This window comes from Saprolegnia parasitica (genome assembly GCF_000151545.1).
Source record: "Saprolegnia parasitica CBS 223.65 unplaced genomic scaffold supercont2.1, whole genome shotgun sequence".
Taxonomy (NCBI): domain Eukaryota; phylum Oomycota; class Saprolegniomycetes; order Saprolegniales; family Saprolegniaceae; genus Saprolegnia; species Saprolegnia parasitica.
Genome location: NW_012156395.1, coordinates 946,480 through 969,313, shown reverse-complemented (window position 1 = coordinate 969,313; position 22,834 = coordinate 946,480). Strand labels below are relative to the sequence as shown.

The following is a 22,834-nucleotide window of genomic DNA, read 5'->3' as shown; positions in this document are numbered from 1 at the left end:
CTTCGGTTTGTCCGTTGGAGCGTCCGTGGGCTTGGGTGCATCGGTCGGTGCGTCCGTGGGCTTCGGCGCGTCGGTTGGGGCGTCCGTGGGCTTCGGCGCATCAGTCGGAGCGTCTGTGGGCTTGGGTGCATCGGTCGGGGCATCCGTAGGCTTCGGCTTGTCCGTGGGAGCGTCCGTGGGCTTCGGAGCATCAGTAGGGGCGTCCGTGGGCTTCGGGGCATCAGTCGGAGCGTCCGTGGGCTTCGGCGCGTCGGTTGGAGCGTCAGTCGGCTTCGGCGCATCCGTCGGAGCGTTAGTCGGCTTCGGCGCATCAGTAGGGGCGTCCGTGGGCTTTGGCGCGTCGGTCGGAGCGTCCGTGGGCTCCGGTTTGTCCGTGGGAGCGTTCGTTGGCTTCGGAGCATCAGTCGGCGCCTCGGTAGGATCGTCCGTGGGCTTCGGCGCATCGGTGGGCGCATCGGTGGGCGCATCGGTGGGCGCCTTGATGGGAGCGTCCGTCGTAGGTGTCGTCGTAGGTGCCTCAACAGGTGCCTCGGTAGGACCGTCGGTCGGCGCCACTGTCACGTCATCAAGCACGCGGAGCATTCGCTCGTGGTTCTCGGGGTGGTCGAGGGCACTGGCGGCGGCGGCGGCCGCCACGAAGGCGGCGATACATGCAGAAAGGCGCATGTCAGAAGTGAGCGCGGAGGCAACAAAACTGCAGTGGAGACAGCCAGTGCACCTCGTTTCTTCGTACGCCCTTGCACCTACGAATGGACACCTGCGCGCCGTGAGTCACGGCCTGGCTACAGTACTTGAACTTCGAACTTCGCAAAACACACCGAACGTGCGACGGCAAGGCACTTCGAGCTACGGGTCGTAATGACTAGGAATCGTTGACGTTGCGTGGCCGCATACTCGAGCCAAATGAAAGCTTTCGTCCCAGCACAATCGCGCGACCACCCATCTGTTGCGGATGTGTTGTTGAATTCTGCAGCAGTGGTGGTGTGCGGCGGCAACGTACATGGACCACGCGTCGTGGAGACCTCGTCTCGTTTAGCGTGGCCTGGGGCGCGCGTTCACACGCCTACTCAAGGATGGACACCTAGCGCTTTGGAATGCACTGCATAAAGTCGCGTTACGTCCCGTGACTCGCCTCCTTGGCTGCCACATACCTCTATTACGTACCGTAACGTTAGCATATTTCTTGAGCGAACGAAAGCTCGTCGACGTGCAGTTGATGCCTGTTGTGAGCTCGTGGTCGACGCCTCGAGCGCCTCTCGCGTTGAACATTGGGCAAGCCTCAGTAGGGTGTATTGACGACCTAGTGCGCAATGCTGCCCGATGCGGACGAAGACGCGCCCGTCGAGAGAGCGATACTGCCACCTTTCGTAGCAGCGCCACTAGCTGCCAAGCGGAGGTGACCACTTCGAAGTGCACCTTTGCCCGTGGCCATCACGACGTCACCGCCATGGCTCGCCTGGCTAGCACCCGTTTGAAGCACGAATGCACCGCCGTCTCGCTGTTGGCTGTCGCCTGTCGTCAACGACAACGAGCCAGTCGTGCTTTGTGGTTGAGCCAAGGAATCATAAAGAGCCAACGCGACATGGATGATTAATTTGTCGGCCAAGTTGCTCAATCTCAAGTCCATGCGATCAATGAGTCATCGTTGATTGGCTTGAAACCGCGGGTGAAACCACCAATCAAACGCGCTGATCGATGGATCTTGAAGAATTAGAACCGGTAGTCCACCGAGTAACTTCATTTACATGTATAAGCCTGTGAAATAAGCATTCGCAAAGTAGTAGCAAAATATAACATTAGTATACTACTGATATTGTTATATTTGCGCCAGCGGATAGGTCGGTCTCCTTTATGGCGCGTAGCTAGCCTTCCTACCTGTCTTGTCGCTTCGAAATGGCGCGTACGATGGCACTTCCATAACGCTGCGGAACAAAACAAGGTAGCCAAGCTGAATTCAAGTCACGTGGAGCTTGTGCATTGCAGCGGAAGCGTAGTACTGCTACCTCCAGACGCTGGATCACAGCTCCAGTGAATGTCAGGTTTACCTGTTTGTCAGCGATCCAAGTGAAAATTCCATATTATCGTCGGGAATGTTACGCTATTGATTCTCTCGTTGGTGCGCAACCATGGTGCGCAACAATGTGCTTTTTACAGCAAAGTAAAGAAGATATCCCTTTTTCGACCACGACTCGAATCATGCCCCACGTTTCGGATCCTTAACACCTTTAAGGATCTGATACGCATCACGAACCCTTGAAGTTAAAGGGTTCATGATACCGGCCTACGATGCACGATGCGAAAATGCTACATGTATTTGTACTGTCGAATGATTGCGTCGTCCACTGCAGTATGTGCCCAGCTGCTGTGGCCCAGAATCAGAAGCAGAACGAGACCCTTGGACTCCTAACATCCTACCGGTAAACTCCTAACCTCCTAATGATCACCAAACACAAAAATCGACGCGGCTTTGCGGCTTGACGATTGGCTCTCGATATACGGCTAAGAGTCCCGCAGACATTGCCGCGCCTTCTTGAGTTATCAGATGGAGCAGACCCGTTTATGCAGGAGTCAAATCAGTGGGGTGTCCAAAGCCACGAGACCGTTTGACGTTTACCCGCGCTCTCAAATGCCAACACCGTAGCATTTGTACGACAGAAGTTCACGATTTAGTCGAGAAGGTGGCACTTCGACACATCGGTCCGCAGTAAGTCGTCGTTGCCAAGCAACAAGTACCCCCCATCTGAGTCTTTAACCCGCATCTGAGTCGAACTAGATGCAGTCATGAGCGCCGAGAGCGTGCACAGACTACGATTTACCTTTATATGATACATTTTGACGGCCTCGCAGACCGCGTCTCGGTCTTCAGCTCGTCCCTTCGCCTCGATGCCTTTAGCCCTGTCCCGGTCGACCTCGTCGAGCCGCTCGCCAAGCACGTTCGGCAGCTGTGGCCGCTTCTTTCCCAGTACATTGCTATTGGTCTTCTTCACGGCGCGATCATATCACTCGGGTATCCCTTCTTCGTCGCGTACTTTCGATTGCCGGGCCAGCACCTCAATGCGATCGTTGCGTTGCTGACCGCCGCGTGGGCAGGAAAGCCTGCATTCCATCTTCTCGCCATGTACCATCCCATTGTCGGCCGGCACCACAAGCCATACATGCTTCTCGGCTGGGCATGCTGCAGTCTCAGCCTTGGTGTCTTGGCACTGCGCGACCACGGACAACCCTTTGACATCTATACGCTGCGCCCGCTCGCGCCGCGACGTCATTGCATCAATCCAGCGGCGATTGCACAGGGCTCAACGCTGGCGTTGACGCTACTCATTCCGAGTCTCAGCGCGGCCATGGTGCACAGCAGCACAGACGCACTCGTCGCTCGGTACAGCGCCAATTGCAGCGTCAACCAGCGCCACCTCGATGCCTGCGTCTTTGGTTCCCGGGCACTGGCCAGTGCGACAGCAAGCATCCTCGTTGGGTGCGGCTTCAATACGCCAGCGTTTGGCGGCGCCTCGTCGCAGCATGCACCGATCGCGCTGCTTTTTGGGCTCCTCGCTGCGGCGAGCGGTAGCCTGTTCGTCCTCTCGTGGTGCTACGTTGTCGACGCGGAAGCGTCACGACGGTGCCTCAAGTCCGACATGCGTGGTCTTTTGCGCCTTGTGCGCTCCTCGACGGTCCGCCAACACATTTTGGCCAGCGGCACGGTGCACTTTTTTGGTGCGACGACAATGGCATCCACAGCGGCGCCGTACGTAAAGTATTTCTGGGGCGAGATTGAATCGCGGAGCTACGTGCTATGGCATGTCGGTAGCAGTGCCGGCGTTGCACTTGTCGTCACTGCCACGGCCGTGTACGGCATTGGCTGGAGCTATCGTCGCACTCTGATCCTGACGACGCTAGCGTCCACGGGCCTTCACGCCCTCGTGCACGGTCTTGCCATCGCCAATGTCGTGCGCAACGAGACGTTCTTCCTCACCATGGCGTTCCTCGATGTCGTGCCCACCGGTGCCCACAGCATGCAGCTGGCCTTTCTCACCTTTGAGTTTACGGATGCGCTGCGCGAGGTTGCAAACGACGAGTCGACCATCGCGCTCTTTCGCAACCTCTTGACGGCAACCACCAGCGCCGCGATGGTCTGCGCTGCGGTCGTCGCCAACGTCTCCTGTGCGCTGTTTCTCGTCACGCCAGCACGCATTGCTACCGACTCGGATGCAGTACGAAACGACGTGGCCGTGACGTATGCCTTCACCTACCTGATGAACGTCGTGCCGACACTTGCTGCAGCGTACGTGTTTCCATCGCTCGAAGAGCAAGGGTGGCTTGCCACGAGCCGTCGCCTCTCGCGGACCCGCGCTTGCGTTGCTGGCCTCGTCGTTGTGGGTCTCGTCACCGTCGTGATCGCCAGTCTCGTCATTTTGCTGCTTACGCTTTGGTACCCGTACGCACATTCTATTATCCTCGGTGGACCGGCCTCCGCATCGTCCACGGTTGCCATACTAGTACCTCCTTGCCCATGATAGAATCGTGTGTCATGGCGATCTCAGCGTTTGCCACGTCACTGTGGGGTTGCGTGGAATCAGCCTCGAAGATCGCCAATGTATTCGTTTTCGGTCAATATCCGTTGTGGGAGGTTTTGACAAAGCATGAACGCCGAGGTGGAGGCCGGCGCGGTCTTCTTCGACCCGGACCACTACATCTGCACCGCCTCGGTTCGCTGGGCGCTCGCTGCATGTGGCCTCACGAGGCCGCGTAGGGCAACAAGATCAGCCGTGACTCGACGCTCTGCTGCACCAAGAACATCCTGCTCCGGGGCAAAACCATCATCAACGCATCCACGATCCTGCGTGGCGACCTTGCCAAGATCTCGCTCGGGAAGCTCTGCATCATCCGCGAGTCTTGCGTGCTCAAGCCGCCGCCCAAGATCCTTCCCACGTACGTACATGCATCTACTGGCGCCTTTCAAGACTACGGCGAGCTAGTGGCATGCTCTTCATTCCGCAGACCGTCGGCGACCACGTGTACATTGGCGAAGGCTCCATCATCGAGGCCGCACGCATTGGATCGTGTGTGCAGATTGGGAAGAACTGCGTCATCGTACGTCGCCCTCCTGGTAGCGTCCGACGTCTCACATGCGATACGAGGGCAAGCGCGTGATCATCCGCGACTGCTGCTACATTGCCGACAACACGATCATCGCGTCGGACGAGATCATCCCGCCGTACACGCATGTGAGTGGCATTCCAGGTAATCGAGCGATTTGCGACATGGCTCGGTGCCCACGGTCGTAGGTACGTCGACCTACGAGCTGCCGGAAGCGACCCAAGACCTCTGCATGGCCCAAGTCGCGCGGTACTTTGAGAATTTCCGCGCTGGCAAACCCATCGAATAACTTGATTTTGCCACCGTATTAAAGCCACTTTTTGGTCCCGTTAAGAAGATGCGACCTCTTCGTCGGGCTCACCGCCGGTTTGTAGAACGCTAAGTCGTCGACCATAAGAACGTATGTGTCGTCTCGATTCGTACCTGGGCCGGGCGCCTTGCCTCGTAGCAAGTCTTGGCCGCGCTTGGTTGACGACTTGAAAACGCTCGAGACGACGGCTGTCGACTGCGGCGCCGACCCGTCGTAGGCGCCCGGACCTACACGTCTTTGTCGAGGTTCGGAGACAGAAGAAGAACATACCAGGAACGTCCACCGCGTCGCCTTTGCGCGAGCTCAAGTGGCCAAACCGGTCGGCGGCGCCCTTCTTGAACATGCTGCTTGCTTGCGCTTGCGCAATCGTGTCCCGAAGCAGGTGCTTCTCCGCCGCTTCAACGCCGTACGCACCGGGCCCTAAACAGAGATTTTTTGCATTCTAGCGTCATATCCAAAGCCGATACCAGGCACGGCGAGCGTCTTGGGTGTCTCGACGCGCTTGACGCTGGACCGAAAAATGCCTTGGGGCCGGTCCCAGTCGGCGTCCCGCCCGAGCTCGATCGGGTTTTCGTACTGCCCTGCAGCATGCACGTATGCATAAGGCACATCGACTGCGATGCGTGTACCGGGGGCTGGCACATCGGAGCGGGGTACAAAGCCGCGGTGGGACTTGGAGACGAACGCACTGCGCCCGCTCGGTGCGTTGTGGCGCGGCTCCTTGACGTTGTAGTTGCCCGGGCCTGGCACATTGGACGACGCTTGGTTGTTGGAGCGCTCCTACCAGCGGTTTGCAGTGCAATGATCGCGAGCATCCAGACAGTACGGTGGGCGCGAAGCTGCTGAGGCCAATTCGCCGGTTGAACGACGGCTTGTCGGGCCTACAGGACTTGTTGAGTCTTCTGAAACAGCACGCGCTGGCGTGTGTACAGCGACGACGTGTACTGTCCCGGCCCCGGCACCGTCTCGTACGTTTGGTTGGAGAAGCGCTTGACCTGTCCACGGCGAATGACACTCTGTACATCGATAGAGAAATATACACGTCTACCTTGGAGACGAAGCCCGTGCCATAGCCTTTCTGGGACACACTGCCCGACGTCTCGGTCGTCACAAGCAGCGTCGGTGGCTTATAATACGCGCCGGGCCCTGGCAGCTCGTTCTACAAGGCGCTATATGGATACGCGTGCGCCATAGGACGTGGACGGTATGGACCTCGGCGTCGCCAAACCGGTTGGTGCGGCTTCCGAACGCATTCGTCTCGCGCTCGCCCGCGTTCAAGATGGTTTCAAACTTAGATGGAATCGACGCCGAAGGTTTCTACACCGCGCTTTCTACCGATCGGGAGGACACTAGATGGATGGCGTACCTGGTGCTGAACGGGGCGGACTTGGACGTGGCCTTTCCGGACGCTGCCTGCGTGCTTGGTGCCGACCTGCCGGAAGTTGTGCGCCTTGGACGCATCGTCGAGGAACATGTTTGTCCGTGGGATAAATTTAGTCGCGCCATGTGCCCCGGGGCACGCCTGGCGATCTTGGCACAAACAGCAGTTCCACATTTGAGATGCCACGCAAAGCCGTCGTTGCAGTGCTCGCGCAGGTACACACGCGGCAAGGACAGACCGTCAACGCACTGTGTGCATAGATGCGCTACGAGCTCACACGGCTCCAGCACGAGCTCCATGCGCTGCGCCAAGACCGCAACGCCGCCACGACCAAGTTTGCGCTACCGGTAAGCTCTCGTGCCCATAGCAAATGACGATGCTGTGCATAGGACGTGTACGGAGACGCGCTCGCATCGTCTCGTGGGCTCCGCCGCGCCTCGTTGTGGCTCGCACGCCTAACGCGTCTAAGAGAGTTGCTGGATGCGCGACGTGTGGCCAAGATTTTGGACCGTTTGAACCGCTGCATTGACGACAAGCAGGTGCAGATCGTGCTCCTGCGACGGCAGATCGTCGCGCACTGCATTGCGCACCAGCTCCCGTTGCCGCCGCTGCTCGCACGCGTACCGCCCAACGTCTATGACCGAGCGTACTTGAGTCGTCTGTGCGATGCGACCAAGGCCACGACGCAGGCGCTGGCTTCGCGCTTGACCGTCGCGCCAACCTTGAGTGCATCGTGGCACTTTACGACCTTCTTGGACGAGCGCACGAGCGCTGTATCGTACCTTGTGCAGACGCCACCGCTGGCAATGACGGCTACCGATGCTGCCGACGCCGTCTGGGATCTCCACGCGACACGCACAGACTTTGATGCGATGTACGGCTACCACCTAACCGACTTCACGGTATGCTGCTGGATCGTCCCACTGGATCTCATATGCTGCGCCTAGATCGTGAACCGCGGCGCGAGCTTCCTCATTGCGCGCGTCTGCTTGCTTGGCACAGACATGGTCGTGTACGTTTGCTGCTTTCGCGCAAAAGTCCGCGACCTGTATGAAGTCCATATCCATATCCTCGACTATGAGCTCCACAGTCTTGGGCTCATGTGCACGTACGACGCTCCTGCATCTCGAAATGCCAATGCTTTGGTCTAGGGCAACGATGCAGCCGAAAGCTGATGGAAGCATCATGACCTTGACGGGCTCCTTCTTGCTCCTCGACCGCGAGCACTGGATGACGCTGGACACGCCCGGGCGAGCCGACTACATGATGAAGAAACACACGTTTGGGCTCGTCCGCTGGCTCCGGCACATGGTTCGCGAGCGGTCCGGGGAGTGGTGCTACAACGAGAAGACAAGCGACCAGAAGGAGCTGCGCACGACCTTTCCGTGCGTCTTTAAGTTGGCATCGGACCACCACGCTGGGTACCGCGTTCTGGACGCGCTACACCACCGTGTTTGATTGGGAGGTACGCGGCATGTCGGTACGCCACGTCACAAACTTGTTTATATAATGTACAAGGGTGAAATGATATCTCGCATTTTATTTTGGGCTAAATGTGTGGTGGGTGGGATTTTCACGTGTCTTATGTCTCGGATTGGTTTGCCCCACACGCGATCATCGGGTAAAAGGGTATATCACTCTGGGTTTTACACTAGCAACGCTGGGCAGCGTTGGTCCCACGGTGCCAAATTGACAGAGACGCGTCAACAATCCGCGTAGTAGCTTCTCATGCTGCGAGATTCAACATGGTACACTGTACCAGCCACGAAGCCGTGCGCCTCAAAGTCCAAGTGGCGTGGGTGGGAGGATCGACTAGCAGCTAATAGCGCACGCGTGGCCGCAAGCGTCGACACTCGGTCGCCAGCGAACATGCACAAGATGTGCAATCGCTTTCTGGTCTGCGTTCGTTCCAAATATTGAAGACGCTGGACCCCGGTGTACCGGCACATGCCCGAGGATCACACGGTGCGTCAAGCTGACCGTCTCCGCGTTTCGCATGCATAGTGCAGCACTGTGGTGCCACGTCATCACCAAGGCTGCACTATACCCCAAGTTACTTGTCAGCGCTACATCTTGGAGCTACATCGAGGGCAGTGTTTGTTTAGATCCGTACTGTTTATACTGTTAAATAATATTTGATCCGCAGAGCTCTTGCAACTACTTCTCGCGCCCACTCTGTTGCGAAAAGTGCTGTGATGAAGTAGCAGTGTTGTGGCCCGTCGGATCGCGATCGATCGATCGACGCAGCTGCAAGCAGTGGACGCTATCGGTGGCTCAGTTTTACAAGGCGAAAGTGCGATGGGTTGACGAATTCGTTGAATGCTAAACGCACGAGACACGAAAAGCCGATCCATCAACACCCACGACCACGACGAGACTGGACAGCTTGATGAACTTTGCTCGCTTTCTGCAGCCTGAACCGAGCGGCAAGAGATGCTCTACGCACACACCTCTGTGCTGTTTTGATATAGCGAAGGGTGGGCGCACAACGCAGCGCAAAACGTCGGCGGCAACCCCGTACGGTATGAGCAGCGTCCAGTTTGGGCAGCGCCCAGCCTCCTCGGATTTGCACGAGGCTTTCGAGGCTCGCTGAAGTGGCTGCTTGAGGCTACCGGTACAAATCGAATGCTTGCCTCGAGAGATGAAGAATCTTGAGGCCAGTCGAACGAGTTAGAGCAACTGAACCCACGGACAACACACGCATCACAGACAACGCGAATAGCGCAGACAAAGCCAAGGTGCGATACGAGTGTAAAATGTCCGCTCTAGACGCAGCGTTCTTCCTTATCTTGATACCTCGCCAGCCTTGAGTGTATGGGTGCTCTGAGCTACCATGTCGTTGCCTATACTGAAAGCTCGCCACGTCATTATCTTGAATAACGTAAGAAACAATCGTTCAGTTTGTTAACCCTGGTGAGAATGGCAACGAACGTTGCCTCGAGGCTCAAGTACTCTTTTGAGAAACGCATTGCCGACGGACCATCAACAGCAAGCGTGTGGCCGAGGAAGGTGCACCTTGGGTCGTTTGGATAGACTCCCTACGGTGCTGCCACGTCATGGTCAATCGCGTCGTGCGTCTCGTTGAGCGTTTCATTGCGCTGCTTCCGCTGCAGCAGATGAAGTCGCTCGTGATCCAAGCCTCTCGGATCGTAATGAGAAGCGCTGTGGATTTGGCAACTTCTTTGTGGCTGTGCTACCGCGCTTGTCCGCGCTCGAGCATTTCGACTTGAAGGACCTCTGTGTCTGCGGCACGCCTGCCATCCAACCAACCACTGCGCTGGAGTCAACGTTCCGAACGCTCAAGTTTGACCAGGTCGACTTGTCCGAGGCGTGTCTCGATGCGCTCGTCCGCTGGGCCACGAGCTCGAAGCGTCTCGAGTTGGTCAAGTTTCGTTCTTGCGCGCTCTTGGGCACGAATATCAACTGTGCCGGGACCACGCTGCAGCGGTGCGCCAACACCGGGGCATGCTGCGTGAGCTTCCTCATCTGTACCTCGGCTGGCGTACTAGTGATGGCTAAAGTATTGCGCGCGACCCACGCGCCCCGAAGGGTTTGTGCTCAATCTCACGGGCACCCGACTTCGTCTCCCCAGTGTGCAAGCCCTGCTCTAGGCCGTCGCAACGTGCACGAACGTGTCGGTCCGGCTCTCACATGACTGCTCTTTGCACGTGGACGACAAGAGCGGACTGTGGAAGACAAGAGCGGACTCGTTGCCAAGGCTCGAGCCGCCGGCGTCAGCTTCGACATGGTTCTCTTGGGTATATCATCCCTCAAAGTCCCAAACCCTCCAAGCAACAAGATCGCTGTCGCTCGCTTAGGGCGGTGCCTTTCTATGTTTAACTTGCCCTATGCAATGGGTTGTCTCGCGAGTCAATTTATGTAATTTACGTTCCTTGCCGACAACGCTGTCTGTTCCAAGATTACGACGACACCTGTGTACCGCCGTCGAGGTGGCCAATGCTCTGATGGGTACGAGCGAGAGTTCATGTGGTATCTTGCCAATTCCGCGCTACAAAAGGATATATCACTTGGTCGGTGTTCATGCGTCGAGCTAGTATGTGTACCAGGAAGACGACCTCAACGCGGACGGCTTTGGCCCCATCGTCCTCTACGAGTGCTTCTTTGCTTGCGCGTCAATCGCAACTGCTATATCCACATGGTCATCTTCCGCAATAGCCTCGTCGACGTGTGGCAGTACTAGTATGTCGATCCGGTGGCAAGTGCAATGTGAATGGACCAATCATAGGACGCGCATCTATGACGTGGCAATCCCCGGTGCCTCGAAACCATCGGCCTCATCCGCGTACTCAATATGGTCAAATGGGATCTTCGCTCAGCGGAGAGCTGGCGCGACGAGATGATATGAATGGACGCGCTCGGTTCCATGCGCTGGGCCAAGGACCTCTCGGACAAGTCGCCTCCATACGGGGGTGTTTTTCTCTCTTCAGACGGCCAAGCGACATCACCAGCGACGAGCGTCGCTTGGCCATTGGATGCTCATTCCAGGTCAGCAACAAAGTCTCAATCGACAGTACTGCCCACGGTTCGATTCCATGGCTTAAAAATCACGCAACTCTAGTCGTCTACTCGTCGGTTGTTGCGGTCGTCGTCGCGGTGATCGTGGCGGTTGTCGTTGCCGTTGTCGTTGCCGTTGTCGTCGTGGTTGTCGTGGTTGTTGTGGGTGTCTCATACTGAAAGTACCAGGCAAAGATAACGTAGAGACCCGCAAGCAGCACTGCCGTCATGGCCGCGAGCTGCCACTGCCACACACGGCCAGCCGCGATCTCGTCGACGTGTCCGTACTTGTTGGTCAAGTGGAACGGCAGCTCAAACTGCGACCGGTCCGGCCAAAGCGAGGTAAAGAGATCGTGGAGGATGCCGCTGACCGCCTGGGACGGGTACTTCATGTCGTCGTTGATGCACACAAACTTGGTCTTCCGGGCACGCGTGTTGAGCAGCTGGTTCCACGCCGTCCGGTACTGGTCACTGAGCATGTGGAACGTCACCTCGCTCTCCGAGACGAACCGGTGCAGGATCGGCCGCCGCGCCTGCACGGTTGCAATCAACCTTGCGCTCACATTCGTGCACGCCTTGAGGCTCTCGAGGGTCTTGTACGGCTGGATGGTTTCTGTGACGGTCACGCGCCCGCTTCGTCGCGCTTCGTCATGGACCAGCGTCGTTGCGACCGGCGGCGGCGTGAGACAGCGCTTGACGTCGTTGACATCGGCCTCGGAAGGGTGCTCCTCGGTCGTCAAGAGCGACGCGACGCTGAGCACTTCGTGCTCGTCGATGACGCCGTCCTTGTTGAGATCAATGTACGTGGCGAAGATCTCGTCGAGCGTCGGTGGGTGCAGCAGATGGCGGTTCACGACGTAGTACATGTACGAAAAGCTAAACTGCATGTCCTTTGGGTGCCGGAAGCGGTGCGACGACGTCGCGTTGAACTGCAGCGGCCACTGCGCCTTCATTTCCGTGAGCAGTTTCTTTTGGATAAAGTGCGGCATGTGCGATGGGACGCGGCGACGGTCGGCTGTTGGCGTCTTGCCAAACACGCTATTGTAGAGCTTGTTGACGTGCCGAAGCGAGTCGCCAAACGTGTCCATCGACCGAACCGCGTCGTCGTCGCGGGGTGGCAGCGGCGACGCATCGATCGCGCCGGGCTCCACATGCGAGAAAAAGTCGGCGCACGCCTCCACATTCGGCGTCGATAGTGCCCACGCCGTCGTATTCGCCGGCGCCACCGTTGCGAGACCCAGCTTCGTCCTGAGGAACCGAGCCGCGTCCGTCACCTAGGGAAGACAGTTGTCACGACCGCTCAATCACATATTCGCGATGGCGCACCGGTGTCCACCACGACGTCGCGGCGATCGCGTCGGCCTTGTACCGGCGGTTGGCAAGCTGGCGACACATGAGCAGCGCTTGGTCGCGAACGAACGGGTCCACGGCGGGCAGTGCATCGCTTGTCGCTGCCTCGTTGCCGTCAGCAGCATGCGACTCGACGCGCTGCGGGGCGCAAGTGCCCGACAAGCGGCGCCAGACTGAGCGGGCCACGTAGTCGGCGAGCACGCAGTCTTCGCCCGCATCGAAGAGGCCATTCCAAGGTTCGGCAGCCGTCGCCGGCGACAGCACAATCGCAGCGCCGTATGCGAGCGCCACGTCGACACAGTTGCTACTCGGTCGGTTCCACACACAGATCTTTCCATGCACGACACCGGCACTAGAATCGGGCACGGACCACGAGAAGCGCACTCGAAGCGTCTGTGCCTCAATGACGCAGTCGGCGGTGTCGGCGGTGGCAGTTGCCTCGGGCGCCGGAGCAATGACAGGGCACGTCGCGTGGAAGGTCTTAGTGTGCTGCGCCGCATCGTGGGCGACCCAGTTGGACGTGACGAGCACCTGTTCGCTCCAGTCGGGCACGGCAAAGAACGGCAAGCGTACGTCGAGGTCGATGGTGCCATCATCCATCGACGGTTGCTGCTGCAGACGCAGATCGCTCAAGTCGATTTCATTCGCTGGCTGCGGCGTGTACCGGCCTTGGAGCAAGCCATGCTGGCCGCGTACGAGGTGGAGCGTCAAGTTGGCGCTGCTTTCTTCGTCTCCGAGCGGAGCGCCGCGGATGACGATCTCGGTCGCGTTGGTCACGCTGCCGCTCGAGTCGTGCCGCGCGAGTACGAGGACGAGGCTCATGTTGGCCTCCAGCAGCGTCGCGTGGCGCACAAGCTCGTCGTTGTCGAGGGACGCCGCGTCGACAAACTCAAAGATCTCCGACATGTTGACCACGAGCACAGGCGAGGTGTCAGCCATTACGATCGTAAGCGACGTCGTGTTGGCTGGCACAGCCGACGACGGGAGGCGCGAGAAGAGGCCGACGCCGCAGTCGCCGCCGTCGTAGGCGCACTCGGTGACGTTGCAACGGAGGTCGCAGACACCGTCGCCGATCCACGAAAACGTGCAGCCGTCGGTGCAGAGGTGCGGCGCGAGCGTCGACGCGGCGAGCGTCGGTGGCGGCGTCTCGGCATCCGGCTCGGACGTGGCCGACGGCGTGCACTCGACGTGCGGCAGCTGCAGCGGGTCGTCCTACCATGCACACTGTGAGCGACGCAAGGAAGAGAAGAGAAGCCGCGTACAGCGCGGAAGGTCTCGGTGCAGCCGCAGTCGCCCATGTCAAAGCCGCACGCAGTGACGTTGCATGCACTGTCGCAGACGCCGTTGCCGAGCAGGGGCTCGCCGCAGTGCTGCGCGCACTCGGGCACTTCCCACGAAAGATAAATGTTTTGGACGCCGGACGGACTCATAAAGTCCTCGGGGGTCACGGGCGCGCCGAGGAAGACGTCGTCGTTAAAGTAGAGAAAGTGGTCCGAGAGCCCGGGAATCGTATCGAGGTTGGCCTCGATCGCCGGCGACGAAAACACGGGCAGGTGCGACGTGTTGGCAAACATAGCGCGGTGCGGCACGACGGTTAACCGCGGGCAGTCGAGGTTGAGCCAGCTCGGGACTTGGCCGTCGGTCACGAGGTACACGTGGCGCACCCACGGCGCGTACTTTCGATCGACCGCAGCGAGTAGCGCAGCTCTTCGTTGTCGCGGAACCGGTTCTCGGACGCAGAGGCAGACGCGTCGGCCACAGCTGTGTTGTCAGTCTCGTTGAACAAGTCGCCGTGGATCTCAGCGTTCCATCGGCGGTGCCAATATGTCTTCTCCTGTTTCCAGCGCGGGTCCGTGCCATTGACCCACGTGTAGACAACGTCAATGGGCCCGTAGCCCATGTACGGCGCGCTCGTCGGCAAGTGGATGTTGCCAATGTTGCCGTAGCGCTGGCTCGGGTAGTAGCCGTCGTCGACGTCGTCGACCTGCACGAGCAGCAGCCACGCCAGTGTGAGCAGCGCGAGGCTCGTGGCGCCGAGGGCCCATGCAGCGAACGATCTTCTCGCCGGTGCATGCGCGTCGATGGTTTCTACCGGCGCCGTCTCCATGGGCTTGGGCTTGGCTTTGACCCGACTCATGTTCGCGCCGACGATTTTAGTGTGTAGACGGCAAAACACCACTCGCCTGGCGCGATGAGCCTCTATCAATGCATATCCCGTGCAATCTATCAACTGTCACAGGTTGCCTTCTCCCACTTGGCGCATCAACCCTTGCCGGAGTGCTAGTACAAAGGCGGAAACAAAGGAATGACCCTCCCAGATAGCTCTTCCACATACGAATGACACGCGACGCGTCATGGACGACACCAGACAATGTATTTCTATTGCAACGCGATAGTACTAGTACGTTTGAGCTAATAAACGACGCTCCAGATCACTCGGAAAGTTTCTTGTCGAGGCTCTTGGCGCGACTCGACGACCGCCATCGCTGGTACATGCTCAAATAAAACAAGGTGCCGCTCGACACCATGACAACAAGCAGCTGGTACGACCAGAGCGCGCCCCACTCGACATCGTGGCTGAGCTGCCGCATCGCCTTGAAGCGCGGCTCGGCCCAGTGCGGCTTGACCCACGGCCTGGCATGGCTGACGGTAGTATCATTGCTAGCATCGGCCGTCAGCTCCATTGGCGACGGTGTGCTCCAGCGCAGCTGCAGGAAAATTTGCAGCATCTTGTGAAACTACACCACTCAATAAGTACACGCCATAAGAACAGTGATGAGAGCTCACCGCGGGCGTCGGGTTGTGCATGTCATCGTTCACGCACACGAATTTCGTGGGGCGTGACCAGGCGCGGTGCAGCTGTCCGTACGCGCCCCTGGACTCTGCGAGCATGAGAAACGTCACTTGCTCTTCGGTCATGAGATGATGGGTGGGCCGCGATCTGTTGGTTTGGCTCAGCCGCCGCTCCAGGCCGGGACAGTGCGCCGTTATGTCGGCGAGCGTCAGCGACGACGAGTCGTTCGCGGCGCGCCGGCACGCATCAAGCAGTGTGCGAACCGGTGCGTGCGACGCCTCGGGCACGATCGCCAGAACGTTGGGTTCTTCGAAATCGTCGAGGCGGCCGTTCTGGTTGATGTCGATAAGGTTCGCAAAGACTTCGCGGGTCGATGACGGCGGGTGCAGCAGATGGCGGTTCATGACGTAGTGCATGTACGAGAAGCTAAACTGCATGTCTTTCGGGTGCCGGAAGCGGTGCGACGACGTCGCGTTGAACTCGGCCGGCCAGTGGGCTTTGAGCTCGGTGAGAAATCGCTTCTGGATGAAATAGGGCGTGTGCGACGGCACGCGGCGCGGCAGCGATGCTTTACCGAACACTTGGTCATAGATCTTGTTGACGAACATGAGCGAGTAGCCAAACGCGTCCATCGATGATTTTGCCGCGTCGTCGACGGGCAGCATCACAATCGGCTGCGAACATCCGTGGAGCCAGAACGGGTCCTCGTCCGTCGTGTTCATGATGCGGCACATCTATCGCAATGGCGTTAACCGGGTCCCATCATTCCGGTCGTACCTTTTCAAAGAGCGGCTGCGTCGCGTCGGCCGTGAACGGGCCGTGAACGAGGTCCGCGCCGAAACGAGTGCAGAGCGTCATCGCCTTGGCCTCCGCACCCGCGGGATCTCTCGCCGTGAGGTTTTTCGTGCTAGGGGTTGTGCAGCGGTCGGCGAGCGTCGGGTACGTCGCGTTGCACCACTCCCACCAGTGGCACTCGTGCTTGGTTTTTGGCAAGAGATACTTTGTATCGACCACCGTCGGTGCGACGACCGTCACGCTGCTGTACTCGATGCAGCCACTCTTGCCGCCATTCGTGAAGCAGACGCGTGCGTTGGCCACCGCACCAGGTCGAGCGTGCAGCAACACCCCCGTCGTGTTGAGGGCGCAGTAGCTATCGCTGCCGACATCGATTAGTGATGCGGCGTCGACTACCGGGCATGTCACGGCCGCGCCGTCGTTGACGCGAAACGCTGTCTCGCTCGTCCAGTCGGGCAACAACGCGAACGGAATGTAGATCGTCGCCGCCAGCTGCGTCGGTTCAAACGCTGGTGAGACGCTCGCAGCGGCGCCGAGAGACGGCGGCGGCAGCCCTACGGCGTAGCCCGTGCCATTGAGAGCGATACCGTGTGGCACCAGCTGCAGTCGCACGGTTGACCCGTTGGCCAATGTGACCTTGACGGCAGTCGTCTCGGAGCTATTCACCGCAAAGAAGACAAAGAGCTTGGACTGGGAGATCGCCGTGTGCAGAACGAGCGCACTGGGCGCATCAAGAGCAGCAGCGGTGACGTCGTCCAGCACGAGCACAAAGCTCGATGGGTCCACAAGCACGGCTGCGTCGGCCACAGACGCGTCGAGACGTGCGTGGGGCAGAAGCCCGACCGCAGTCTTGTCGCCGCAATCACCAGCGTCAAACGCGCACTCGGCAAAGTTGCAGTGGGCTTGGCACTGGCCGTCGCCGAGCAAGTTCCAGTCGCAGCCCGGCGCACAGACATTTGCTGTTGTCGTTGATTGTCGTTCTGGTAACTGACAACTCTCTTTCCAGTCGTTGGCGACCTACAAGTATTAAGATCTGAGATTTCGAAAGGTTGCACATAGCGAGGATTACCACGGGCATCTCAGCATTGGTGCAGGTGCAGTCACCGTGATCGAAGGCGCAGCTTTCCGTGTTGCAGGCGCGGTCGCACACGCCATTCCCAAGCAACCAGTTGCCGCACATGTGGTTGCAGTACGGGATTTCCCACGCCGGGTATACGTTTTGAGTGCCATCGCGACCCATGAAATCCTCGGGCGTCACGGGCGCACCGAGGAACATCTCGTCGTTAAAGTAGAGAAAGTATTCGGAGAGGCCGGGAATGCGATCCAAGTTCGCCTCGATCGCTGGCGACGAAAACGTCGGCAAGTGCGACGCGTTGGCAAAAAACGTGCTGTGTGGCACGATGGTCACGTGCGGGTTGGCCATGTCGAGCCATGTCGGCACCTGGTCGTACGTGACAATGTAGATATGCCGGATCCACGGCGCGTACTGGTACAGCGATCGAATCGAGTACCGGAGCTCGTCGTTGTCGCGGTAGCGGTTGTCGGTTGACGCCGCATCCTTGGCGGTCGGGCTGGCCTTCATTGGCCCGCCGTGGAGCGCGTTGAGCCACTGGTGGTGCCACTGCGCCTTGGCTATTCGCCACGCCGGGTCGCTGCCATTCACCCACGTGTAGACAGCGTCGATGGGCCCGTACGCCGGGTCGATGGCGCCGCCGCCGATCGTGCTGTCGTCGCTCGCGGCCAAGGCGCAGGTCGTGACGAGGACGCACGCCGCCAGCGTTAAGAGCACATTAACTCTCGTCATCTGGATCTTGAGTCTTGATTCGAACTGCTATCTTTTGAAGTGCGAACTCGAACGACGACGGTTGCGGTGGTTTCAGCTGGAAACGATTTCGGTAGATTTGCTGCAAAAGGCCGACCAAATGTTTTATCGAGAACCGAGAAGCTGACAAAAAGCAAAGATCTCTTAGTCCACCCCGACACGATCCAGTGCATCGTGCAGACGATGGGCACGAGTAGGCTCTACTCTGTACGCAACGCTTTATGATAAGGTCATAAAACGTTGGTTGACGTTGCCCGTTGGCTCTAGTGCACGCTTGGTGCTACAGCACAGAGGTTGCATTAGCGGTTGCACGGCCTAAAATAACCGCGGTGATGCAGCTTAAGGAAAGGAAACACCTTGCCGTGTGTACGTAACGCACTCAATGAGGCCACGAGAGTGAAATGCGTTAATTCGAGTTGATCAACACAACAGTTCTGAGCTCAATGCACGAAGAATTGCCGCAGACATGCACGGAAATGTATGGTGATTCTGGTTTGGTCAAGCCATGCCAGGCGGATGCCAGCGTGTTGCGCTGGAGAGTTTTGACTCCAGGAAGCGAGCAGCCGAGCGTCGGTGTTGTCGGTGTGCGTGGTGTTGATAGGGTAGGGCTAGGTGCCATGTACGGATGATGTCCGGTAGTGACCCTGTACGGTAGCGCCCCAAGTTGGCGCCTCTTGGCGATGGTCTCATCCGGCACATCCTATCGTTCTATCTACCGCGCAGCTCTCATTCGTCCCACTGCTCAATCACTTTCGAGCTCAACACAATATCCTGCAGCCTGTCTCTCCCCTCGTAGCATCGCGAAAGCCACTAGTATTCGACAAATGCACTACAATAGGTCATTCCACATTCGAAGCTACTGCGTACGACCGGGGGGGCACTGGATCGCCGTCTTAAAGCCTGTGGCGTTGTGGCGAAGGTCGCGCACGTAGGCGTGCAGTTGATACGAAATGTGAACCGATTCTTCTGATGTCTCAAGCACCGCAGTGGCTCCGACGGGCGTCAGCAAGCACGAGATGTTCAGAGTCTGAAGGCGGGTCAAGGGCACGAACGAAGCATGGGATCTACCCGGTGCACCGACGCTGGGCAGACGCTCCATACAGATCGTCCTGACACCGACAGTTGAAGATTACGTCGGCATCCTGGCCGCGACACGCGCACTCAGCATCAAGCAGAGTGCACACTCAACATGAAGCAGAGCGCGCACTCGACATGAAGCAGAAGGCGCACCGGGAGCACAAATGCACGACAGGCACATGGACTTCGCGAGCCGTTGTGGGATATTGCTGCGCGTCGTCGGTGGTTGGCTCACGTCTTCAGCTGTCGAAGCGCAACGTCATCTCGTAGGCTGAGTCAGAAGTAGATCACATATGTGTGTACCCTGCTTCGAGGTGCGCATCCTGCTCATCTCAATGTCGTTCAATGCGTCGTACGTTCATGGACTATCCGACGATGCTGTCCATTGACAAGTGTCTTTTTAAGTTAGGGTAAAGTCTACGTTGGAAATCATTTGCAGCGTGCCTTGCCGAGGCTGGCAGTGCGACTCGACGACCGCCATCGTTGGTGCATGCCCATGTAGTACAAGGTGCCACAGGAAGCTACGACGAGTAGCAGCTGGTACGGCCAGAACGCGCCCCATTCGATGTCTTGACTGAGCTGGCTCGTTGCCTTGAAGTGGGGCTTGGCTGCCCACGCATTTGCATCGTTGGCATCGCCCGTCAGCTCCATTGGCGACGGTGTGCCCCAGCGCAGCTGAAAGAAATCTTGCAGCATCTTGTGAAACTACACCACTCAATAAGCACACGCAATAAGAACAACCATTAGAGCATACCGCGGGCGTCGGGTTGTGCATGTCATCGTTCACGCACACAAATTTCGTGTGACGCGACCGGGCGCGGTACAGCTGGGCGTACGCGCCCCTGGACTCTGCGAGCATGAGAAACGTCACTTGCTCTTCGGTCATGAGATGATGGGTGGGCCGCGATCTGTTGGTTTGGCTCAGCCGCCGCTCCAGGCCTGGGCAGTGCGCCGTTATGTCGGCGAGCGTCAGCGACGACGAGTCGTTCGCGGCGCGCCGGCACGCATCAAGCAGTGTGCGAACCGGTGCGTGCGACGCCTCGGGCACGATCGCCAGAACGTTGGGCTCTTCGAAATCGTCGAGGCGGCCGTTCTGGTTGATGTCGATAAGGTTCGTAAAGACTTCGCGGGTCGATGACGGCGGGTGCAGCAGATGGCGGTTCATGACGTAGTGCATGTACGAGAAGCTAAACTGCATGTCTTTCGGGTGGCGAAAGCGGTGCGACGACGTCGCGTTGAACTCGGCCGGCCAGTGGGCTTTGAGCTCGGCGAGGAACCGCTTCTGGATGAAGTGGGGCATGTGCGACGGCACGCGGCGAGGCCGCTTCGCCTTGCCAAACGCTTCGTCATAGAGCTTGTTGACGTGCTTGAGCGAGTCGCCAAATGTGTCCAACGATGCGTTCGCGAACTCGGCGGCTGGAAGCGTCGCGGCTGGCTGCGAACATCCGTGGAGCCAGAACGGGTCCTCGTCCGTCGTGTTCATGATGCGGCACATCTAGCTCGACGAACTTAGCTGCGTATATCATGCCGTTGTACCTTGTTGAGAAGCGGCTGCGTCGCGTCGGCTGTGAACGGGCCGTCAACGAGGTCCGCGCCGAAACGAGTGCAGAGCGTCATCGCCTTGGCCTCCGCACCTGCAGGATCTCTCGCCGTGCGTTTTTTCGTGTCGGGCGTCGTACAGCGGTCGGCGAGTGTCGGGTAGGCCACGTTGCACCAATCCCACCAGTGGCACTCGTGCTTGGTTTTTGGCAAGAGATACTTTGTATCGACCACCGTCGGTGCGACGACCGTCACGCTGCTGTACTCGATGCAGCCACTCTTGCCGCCATTCGTGAAGCAGACGCGTGCGTTGGCCACCGCACCAGGTCGAGCGTGCAGCAACACCCCCGTCGTGTTGAGGGCGCAGTAGCTATCGCTGCCGACATCGATTAGTGATGCGGCGTCGACTACCGGGCATGTCACGGCCGCGCCGTCGTTGACGCGAAACGCTGTCTCGCTCGTCCAGTCGGGCAACAACGCGAACGGAATGTAGATCGTCGCCGCCAGCTGCGTCGGTTCAAACGCTGGTGAGACGCTCGCAGCGGCGCCGAGAGACGGCGGCGGCAGCCCTACGGCGTAGCCCGTGCCATTGAGAGCGATACCGTGTGGCACCAGCTGCAGTCGCACGGTTGACCCGTTGGCCAATGTGACCTTGACGGCAGTCGTCTCGGAGCTATTCACCGCAAAGAAGACAAAGAGCTTGGACTGGGAGATCGCCGTGTGCAGAACGAGCGCACTGGGCGTATCAAGAGAAGCAGCGGTGACGTCGTCCAACACGAGCACAAAGCTCGATGGGTCCACGAGCACGGCGGCGTCGGCCACAGACGCGTCGAGACGAGCGTGGGGCAGAAGCCCGACCGCGGTCTTGTCGCAATCACCAGCGTCAAACGCGCACTCGGCAAAGTTGCAGTGGGCTTGGCACTGGCCGTCGCCGAGCAAGTTCCAGTCGCAGCCCGGCGCACAGACATTTGCTGTTGTCGTTGATTGTCGTTCTGGTAACTGACAACTCTCTTTCCAGTCGTTGGCGACCTACAAGTATTAAGATCTGAGATTTCGAAAGGTTGCACATAGCGAGGATTACCACGGGCATCTCAGCATTGGTGCAGGTGCAGTCACCGTGATCGAAGGCGCAGCTTTCCGTGTTGCAGGCGCGGTCGCACACGCCATTCCCAAGCATCCAGTTGGCACACATGTGGTTGCACTCGGGGATCGTCCACGAGAGATATACGTTCTGGGCACCATCGCGACTCATGAAATCCTCGGGCGTCACGGGCGCGCCGAGGAGCGTCTCGTCGTTGAAGTAGAGAAAGTACTCGGAGAGGCCGGGAATGCGATCCAAGTTCGCCTCGATCGCTGGCGACGAAAACGTCGGCAAGTGCGACGCGTTGGCAAAAAACGTGCTGTGTGGCACGATGGTCACGTGCGGGTTGGCCATGTCGAGCCATGTCGGCACCTGGTCGTACGTGACGATGTAGATGTGCCGGATCCACGGCGCGTACTGGTACAGCGATCGAATCGAGTACCGGAGCTCGTCGTTGTCCCGGTAGCGGTTGTCGGCCGATGCCGAATCCTTGGTGCGCGGGTTCGTCTCCATCGGTCGGCCGTGAAGCGCGCTGAGCCACTGGTGGTGCCACTGCGCCTTGGCTATTCGCCACGCCGGGTCGCTGCCATTGACCCACGTGTAGACAGCGTCGATGGGCCCGTACGCCGGGTCGATGGCGCCGCCGCCGATCGTGCTGTCGTCGCTCGCGGCCAAGGCGCGGAGCGTGACGAGGACGCACGCCGCCAGTGTCAAGAGCATATTGCGTAGTGTCGTCATCGCGATCTCTGGCGCGCGGACGTCGCGTCTGGATTCGAACTGTTGCCTTTTCAAGTGCAAACTCATTTGGCGACTGTTACCGTGTCTCAGTCCGAGGCGATTTGGTAGTCTATTTTAATACAATAAATTGTTTTTTACCGACCACAGACCAAACGCTTCCAAAAGAACGGAGGAACTGGCAAATATATCTTTGGCCACGCGGCGAGACCGAGTCGTCTTCGTAAAGACGATGGGTACGACGTCGCGTCCACTCTGCACGTGGTGATCCATGGTATCGTCGTCGAGCGGTTTGATGAGGTGGCTCCATGGAGGCTAAGTGCTGACGCGAGCCCACGGTT

At 58.8% G+C, this 22,834-nt stretch overlaps 7 protein-coding genes across 7 annotated transcripts; 3 read left to right on the top strand and 4 right to left on the bottom strand.

Moving 5' to 3' along the window:
• Nucleotides 1-2,822: 2,822 nt before the first annotated feature.
• Nucleotides 2,823-5,425, top strand: SPRG_00381 (hypothetical protein; the record flags this gene model as incomplete). The annotated part of the gene is made up of 6 exons (XM_012338480.1): nt 2,823-4,432; nt 4,637-4,703; nt 4,748-4,926; nt 4,974-5,088; nt 5,136-5,238; nt 5,283-5,425. 6 exons carry the CDS (start codon nt 2,823-2,825, stop codon nt 5,381-5,383), a joined length of 2,175 nt encoding a protein of 724 aa, XP_012193870.1. The 3' UTR covers nt 5,384-5,425.
• Nucleotides 5,360-6,878, bottom strand: SPRG_00380 (hypothetical protein; the record flags this gene model as incomplete). The annotated part of the gene is made up of 10 exons (XM_012338479.1): nt 5,360-5,472; nt 5,518-5,631; nt 5,675-5,824; nt 5,872-5,985; nt 6,034-6,184; nt 6,231-6,285; nt 6,335-6,399; nt 6,453-6,563; nt 6,617-6,721; nt 6,771-6,878. The coding sequence occupies 10 exons, from the start codon at nt 6,876-6,878 to the stop codon at nt 5,402-5,404; spliced, it is 1,044 nt and encodes a 347-aa protein (XP_012193869.1). The 3' UTR covers nt 5,360-5,401.
• Nucleotides 6,879-6,964: 86 nt separating this feature from the next.
• SPRG_00379 (hypothetical protein) lies at nt 6,965-8,243 on the top strand (the record flags this gene model as incomplete). The annotated part of the gene is made up of 5 exons (XM_012338478.1): nt 6,965-7,000; nt 7,046-7,132; nt 7,175-7,687; nt 7,733-7,893; nt 7,937-8,243. The coding sequence occupies 5 exons, from the start codon at nt 6,965-6,967 to the stop codon at nt 8,241-8,243; spliced, it is 1,104 nt and encodes a 367-aa protein (XP_012193868.1).
• Nucleotides 8,244-9,841: 1,598 nt separating this feature from the next.
• Nucleotides 9,842-10,396, top strand: SPRG_00378 (hypothetical protein; the record flags this gene model as incomplete). The annotated part of the gene is given in 3 exon segments (XM_012338477.1): nt 9,842-9,934; nt 9,943-10,287; nt 10,307-10,396. Coding segments are annotated over 3 exon segments (528 nt in total).
• Nucleotides 10,397-11,368: 972 nt separating this feature from the next.
• Nucleotides 11,369-14,757, bottom strand: SPRG_00377 (hypothetical protein; the record flags this gene model as incomplete). Its single annotated transcript, XM_012338476.1, has 4 exons — nt 11,369-12,574; nt 12,627-13,862; nt 13,913-14,273; nt 14,315-14,757. 4 exons carry the CDS (start codon nt 14,755-14,757, stop codon nt 11,369-11,371), a joined length of 3,246 nt encoding a protein of 1,081 aa, XP_012193866.1.
• Nucleotides 14,758-15,007: 250 nt separating this feature from the next.
• SPRG_00376 (hypothetical protein) lies at nt 15,008-18,083 on the bottom strand. Its single transcript, XM_012338475.1, has 4 exons — nt 17,309-18,083; nt 16,222-17,256; nt 15,438-16,178; nt 15,008-15,388 (listed from the first exon to the last, which is right to left on the bottom strand). Exons 1-4 carry the CDS (start codon nt 18,041-18,043, stop codon nt 15,083-15,085), a joined length of 2,817 nt encoding a protein of 938 aa, XP_012193865.1. The 5' UTR covers nt 18,044-18,083; the 3' UTR covers nt 15,008-15,082.
• Nucleotides 18,084-19,508: 1,425 nt separating this feature from the next.
• Nucleotides 19,509-22,563, bottom strand: SPRG_00375 (hypothetical protein; the record flags this gene model as incomplete). The annotated part of the gene is made up of 4 exons (XM_012338474.1): nt 19,509-19,843; nt 19,893-20,633; nt 20,675-21,706; nt 21,759-22,563. Coding segments are annotated over 4 exons (2,854 nt in total), but the record flags the coding sequence as incomplete, so codon positions are not given.
• Nucleotides 22,564-22,834: the final 271 nt, after the last annotated feature.